The 6,050-nt window shown below is 40.6% G+C and overlaps 1 protein-coding gene across 1 annotated transcript; it reads left to right on the top strand.

Annotated features, from left to right (window-relative positions):
* Nucleotides 1–451: 451 nt before the first annotated feature.
* On the top strand, nucleotides 452–4,909 carry LOC120914057 (NOTCH regulated ankyrin repeat protein). Its single transcript, XM_040324500.1, has 2 exons — nucleotides 452–2,509; nucleotides 2,545–4,909. The coding sequence occupies exon 1, from the start codon at nucleotides 1,363–1,365 to the stop codon at nucleotides 1,705–1,707; it is 345 nt and encodes a 114-aa protein (XP_040180434.1). The 5' UTR covers nucleotides 452–1,362; the 3' UTR covers nucleotides 1,708–2,509; nucleotides 2,545–4,909.
* Nucleotides 4,910–6,050: the final 1,141 nt, after the last annotated feature.

Below are 6,050 nucleotides of genomic sequence, written 5' to 3'. Positions count from 1 at the left end.
TGGTGACACATGGGGCCCCAGTATAGTCAGTGGAGAGCTGTGGTGACACACGGGGCCCCATTGCAGTCAGTGGAGAGCTGTGGTAACACACGGGGCCACAGTAAGGTGATTGGAGAGCTGTGGTGACACACGGGGCCCCAGTATAGTCAGTGGAGAGCTGTGGTGACACACGGGGCCCCAGTACGGTGATTGGAGAGCTGTGGTGACACACGGGGCCCCAGTACGGTGATTGGAGCGCTGTGGTGACACAGAGAGGTTTCCAGGTTAGGAAAGACATGGCTATGCAGAGGGGGCGGAGTCCCAGGCAGCCTCCCCCCGCCCGCTCCTCATTCTTTCAGACAGTGCGTGAGAACTTTTGTCACTCTCCCTAAACTCAAACTTCCAGGCCACGCCCAGATTCTCAACGTTCCTCTCTGCTGGGAAGGCTGAGGGGCCGGCCCCACGTGGGCTGTCGGCCAATGGGAAGCCGTGACGGCGGGGCATTGTGATGCAAATCAGCGCTCTAAGTAAAAGGGGCCGCGCTGGCCGGAGCCGAGCTGAGTCTGACCTGCAAGTTTCCAGCACAGTACCGTCAGAGCGCCCCATGCATCGCCTACAGAACACCGAGCGAGCCGATCTGCTGGAGCCTTTGCGATCCTCGGGTCATTAGTCCCCTGCACAGCCAGCCTGGGATCCGGACAAGGCTTGAAGTCACACACAGGAGAACTGGTGAGAACCTGGGATCACTAAGTTGGGAAGCGCTTGTGCTGGAGGAGCTGTGCTCACTGCAATCTTACCCAAACTTCTGGGATTACTGGGAGAGCTCCCCCCTTTCCTGGCCTCCTGGATCCAGCTGTGCACAAGTAGTGGAGGGAGCTATAAAGTACAGGGGGGTTAGGAGCTTCAGCACCCACCAAGACGGGTCTACTACAGAGCTGGCCACCCACACAATCTGGGCTCACCTGCACAGAGCCAGCACGCCAGGACCAGATCCCCGGCTCCAGATTCAGACCAACAGGACCAACTTTAAAGAGATCCATGCCAACAGAACCCACTTCTGAAGAGATCTTACCATCAGGATCTGCTTTAAAAAATAGCCCTACCAACAGGACTCATTCCTAAGGAGATCCCTGCCTACAGGTTCTGCTCCTAAAGAGATCCCTACCAACAGGACCCTTTCCTAAGGAGATCCCTACCTACAGGATCTGTTCCTAAAGAGTTCCTTACCAGCAGGACTTTCTTCTAAAGAGATCTCCACTGACAGGATCTACTTCAAAAGAGATCCCTACCAACAGGACCAACTTCTAGGTCTTTTCCACCAGGATCCTTCCTCCTTCGCCACGCAGAGACCTTACCCTCTACCCACCTGGATCCCTCCTAGCCATGAGCCAGACAGAAGTGTCCACCTGCTCCATCCCTCACACCCAACGGGTGTTCCAGGAGGCTGTAAGGAAGGGTAACACCAAGGAGCTCCACTCCCTTCTCCAGAACATGACCAACTGTGAGTTTAATGTCAACTCCTTTGGCCCAGAGGGCCAGACAGCATTGCACCAGTCTGTAATTGATGGCAACCTGGAGTTGGTCAAGCTTCTGGTGAAGTTTGGAGCCGACGTCAGACTTGCCAACAGGGACGGTTGGAGTGCCCTGCACATAGCGGCCTATGGTGGCCACCAAGACATTGTCCTCTATCTCATCACCAAGGCCAAGTATTCGTCCAGCAGTCGGTAACTGCCCGCAGGACAAGCAGTGACATTCCATCACTTCCTGTTTTCTGGGGGTTTAAATAATTTTTGTTGTGTATGTTTTAATTTTTTATTTTATTTTTTTAATTAAAGAGGCTCCGCTGCTTAAGGTTTCCAAACAAGGCTCGTGATATCGGAGGGTGTAATCCCCAAATATATGTTTTCATCGGATCCTTTACAACTGCTGGTTACTAATTTTTATTTCTTTTACAGCTGTAAAAACATTTTTTAAAAGTTATATTTTTCCATAAGGAACTTTAATTTTCTTTATATTAGGTACAAAATATTATGTTTTTTTTTTTTGTTTATTCATGGAAAGTGACTCCTGCCTCTTTGTATGTATGTCTTTTTTTATTTTCTGTTTGACATGATAAAGCTGCTCTTTGGTCTCCAGGTTTTAGGAAGTTTGGGGCCCACAAAGATACATTTTATTTCATTTTTTTTTCTTATTTTGTTTTTATGTCCTTTTTTTTTTTTTTTATCTTTTTTTTTTTACATCTACCTCGACCTTAAGCACAGTATTTCGAGAAATATAAAAACAGCACCAGATACTGTACGCTGCACTTGTAGGTAATGTGTTTAATGTTTTTTATCCCAGATCAATATTCTCCTATATAAATATCTTCAGTTGTATCCCTTCCCAATCCCTCGAGAGATTAACATTTCAGCAGAAAAAAATGTTGCAAAGTCCCTTTAAAGTATTGAGTTGGCCATTCTGTATGGGAACCTTCTGCTCCTTAAAAGTATTGCCCCTTTCTAATTAAACATTTTTTTTTTTATATTTTTCTGTAACATCTAATTTTTTACCTGAAATCTAGAAAAGGCAAACATGCATATAGGTATTTTTTATCATATGACGTTTCCTTTCTAGGACAAAAGACTTGAATAAGATGCTATTAAGTGTTCAGATTTAGTGTGTGTATATATTTTGTGTGTATTGCACACGTACATTATATATATATATATATATATATATATATATTTATATATATATATATCTCATACTAAGTTGCGCACGGTTTTGCACAAAAAAGGAGCAAGTGCACCATCTGCTGTCTGCAAAGAGAATTGTGACCTGTTGACTACTGAGTTCTGTTTTGGATGTTTTGGAACCACATTATGTGGATTTAAATAAGAAGTAGAGAAGCAACAGGATTGTTTGTTTGATATATCTGACAAACGCTGCTGTAAAGACAAACAAAGAAATACAAAACTCCTTTAATTATTATGCAGATAAGACAGGACGCATATGTGTATTTTATCTGGAATAGGAGCATCTTATTATGGTCCAAATTTGCCCAAAACACCCTCAAAATTAGTATTTGGTCAATTAATTAAAGGCGTAAAAGCTGAATATTGTTTGACTTCCATTGACTGGGTGCAAATCTCAAAAAATTTTGTGCAAATTTTTTTCCCTGTAAATTTATGGTAAAAAAAAAAAAAATTAAATTTGCATCCAAGTTCTTTTCAAAATTTTGTTTGTTTAGAATTATCCCCTAAATGTAATATTTGAGGCTGCCATTTTTTTTAAAAATTAAAACAATAAAAACCACAAGGTAAATTTCACTCGGTATTCAGCAGCAGTACAGAAGGTTTTTTTTTTTTTTTTGCCAACCTATAATCGGTATATGCATCTTACCCACTTGCCTGCTGTGTTAAATTGCACTGTATACTGCTATGTCCTGCATGCAGGTTAGCCTTAAAGTATCGCCTTTTAATGATCATAGGATTTCTGGTTGATGTGAGGCACCATACCCGTCACTGTACCCTTAAAACATTTTTTTTTTTTTTCCTTTAAGTAACTTTGTAAAACTAGGAATTGGAGCAGGAAATCTATTACAACTGAACCATTTTGCGTTAAACTTATCCAAGACCTGCAGCCATAAGGGCCACATAAACCATGTAATCTATGCTCTCTAACAAGGTCCCTTTAAGCATCTTGTATATTGTTTATAAAAAAAGAAAAAGAAAGAAAAAAGTAAAGTCGAGTCGTGTAACTTTTATTAAAAAAAGTCTTGTTGTGCTGAATTTTCAGCATTTTTTCCTTCTTATTTAATTGGTCTACATTGTTAGGCTGGCGTATTACTTGGCACGGAGCTTTGCCTCTCTGTGCAATAGTTTTTGAGTGGGTTGGGGGAGGGGGGGGGCAGCATTTTTTTTTTTACAAAAATAACAAAAAATTACTTTAAAATGGGTTTGTGGGCAAAAGGGATAGTGTGTATAAAAAAATGGAAAAAATACAGCTTGTTGCACATTTTTAAGTGGATCTGCCACTAATAATGTCATAATATTTATGATGTAATTACTCCAATGTTCATCCCAAGGTGTTTTTTTTTTTTTGTAAGATCTCAGTTGTTAAAGGGATATTTAGTTCAGGTGTTGCATTCCTTCTCTAACTGTGAAACTTATTATTATTTTTATTTTTTTGCAATAATCAAATGCATTTTTTTTTTATGTGGCTGGGATTAAAATATTCGTGGCCACCATATGTTCTCAAAATCAGCTTCTGTCCTGCCCACCCCCGCCTTTTTCTCCCCCTCGTCTCATAATATGACCCCTGCATGCCACCACTAGACCAGCTCTGCGCTAGGAGCAGGTGCATTGGCTGACTTCTCAATAGTCTGTCCCATTTCACTGTCTCTTCTCTTTCATTGTCACAGGAGTCCCCCGACCCCCACTTTTTTTTTTTTTAACATCCCCCCCCTCCTTCCCTGTTTTTTTTTTTTTTTTTTTTTTTTTTTTTTAAATCCTTGGGATGAACAGGATGGTGTGGCTGTAATCTGCTCCAGAAAGGAGTTTTGTCTGTGATCAATTGTGTTCTAGATACGGAAACTTTCTTTTTAATTATGTTAATTAAAGTTATAGGCTTATATTGAAGCTGTGTTTGAGATCGCCATGTTGTAACTGGATGAAGTCTGTAAAATACAGCAATATTTGAGTGTATGATATGACCTGTAGCCTCTGAAAGAATTTTATAAAAAAGAAAAATACAAAAAAGAAAATTCTGGCTCTTTTTTTATTCTTTTTTGTTTTGGGAACTCCTCAGACCTGGATCATTAAAATGAAGGGGTACACAGGACTTGCTGTTCAAATAATCTCATAAAACAATCCTGATAAGTCACCTTTATGAATCCTGTAACAAAATTCCTTCCAACATGGAACTTCAATAAAATAAAAATTCTCTGTAAGTATCTGGACTTATACTTGCATATTTGCCGTTATGGTAACTTTCTGTTTTATCTCTATTGGTCCTTTTTATTATCATGGATTAAAATGTGAAATATTTGTCTGCCCATATGCTACAAGTTTCATAAGAAGCCATGTTATCGTATGCCTAGTGCAGCCCTGCTGGTTGACTTAGGATTGTTGACCTGTCTGAGGCACCAAGTGCCTCATGTCTCAGGAATGATACTATGGAATTTCAATATTTATGCATATGGAGTGTTTTACTAAATTGCTCTGTGTGAAGAACGTCAGCAAAAAAAAAAAGTCTGTTCAAAGTTAATATTTAAAATTTGTTACATCATAAGTCCTTTTATCTCTCTGGAATTATATCTTCATGTTTGGCTTCCTGATTCTTGTCTTCCACTCTTTGACTGGCCATACATTATACAATTTTCTTATTTAATCTCCTTTAGGTCAGGGGTCTTCAAACTTTTCAAACACAAGGCCACTTTACTGTCCTTCCGACTTTAGGGGGGCTTAATTGTGGCCAATGGGGGTAGAAAATGCCCCAGGCACAGTAGCAATGAGAATAAACATGGCCTCGGGGTTGGAGATCAGTAGGAGGTGTAGTGATCCATCATTGGTATTAGTGGGAGGAATAGTGCCCCATCATTGATTTCAGTGGAAGAAACAGTGCCTCATTGTTAGAGGAAGAAATAGTTCTCCATCATTGGTATCAGTGGAAGTAATAGTACCCCATCATGGAAAGAATAGTAACCTGTCATTGATTCTAATGGGAGGCATCATGCCCCATCATTAGGGAGGAATATTGCCCCATCATTAGTGTCGGTGAAAGGAACTATTCCCCTGTATTGGTGTAAGTTGAAGAAATAGGGCCTGAAGTGCTGGATAAAGGCTAGCAAAGGGCTGTATCTGGCCCTCGGGCCACAGTTTAGAGACCACTGCTTTAGATCTATGTAGTGCAAAGGCCTGCCTGATTGCATACAAATTGAAAGTGTTAAGGTTTGATCTCATATTATATGGTTTTGGTAAATCTGAAAGAAAATTGTATAATATATGGCCAGCCTTAAACTTAATTGTCGCTGCATTCTACAAGCTATAAATCCTTATCAGACTGACCTTGTTATGGTCACAGCAGAAGGG

The sequence above is a fragment of the Rana temporaria genome, chromosome 9 (assembly GCF_905171775.1).
Source record: "Rana temporaria chromosome 9, aRanTem1.1, whole genome shotgun sequence".
NCBI classification, from domain to species: domain Eukaryota; kingdom Metazoa; phylum Chordata; class Amphibia; order Anura; family Ranidae; genus Rana; species Rana temporaria.
Note: the sequence above shows the minus strand (reverse complement) of the source record. Positions and strands in the feature narration are given on the sequence as shown.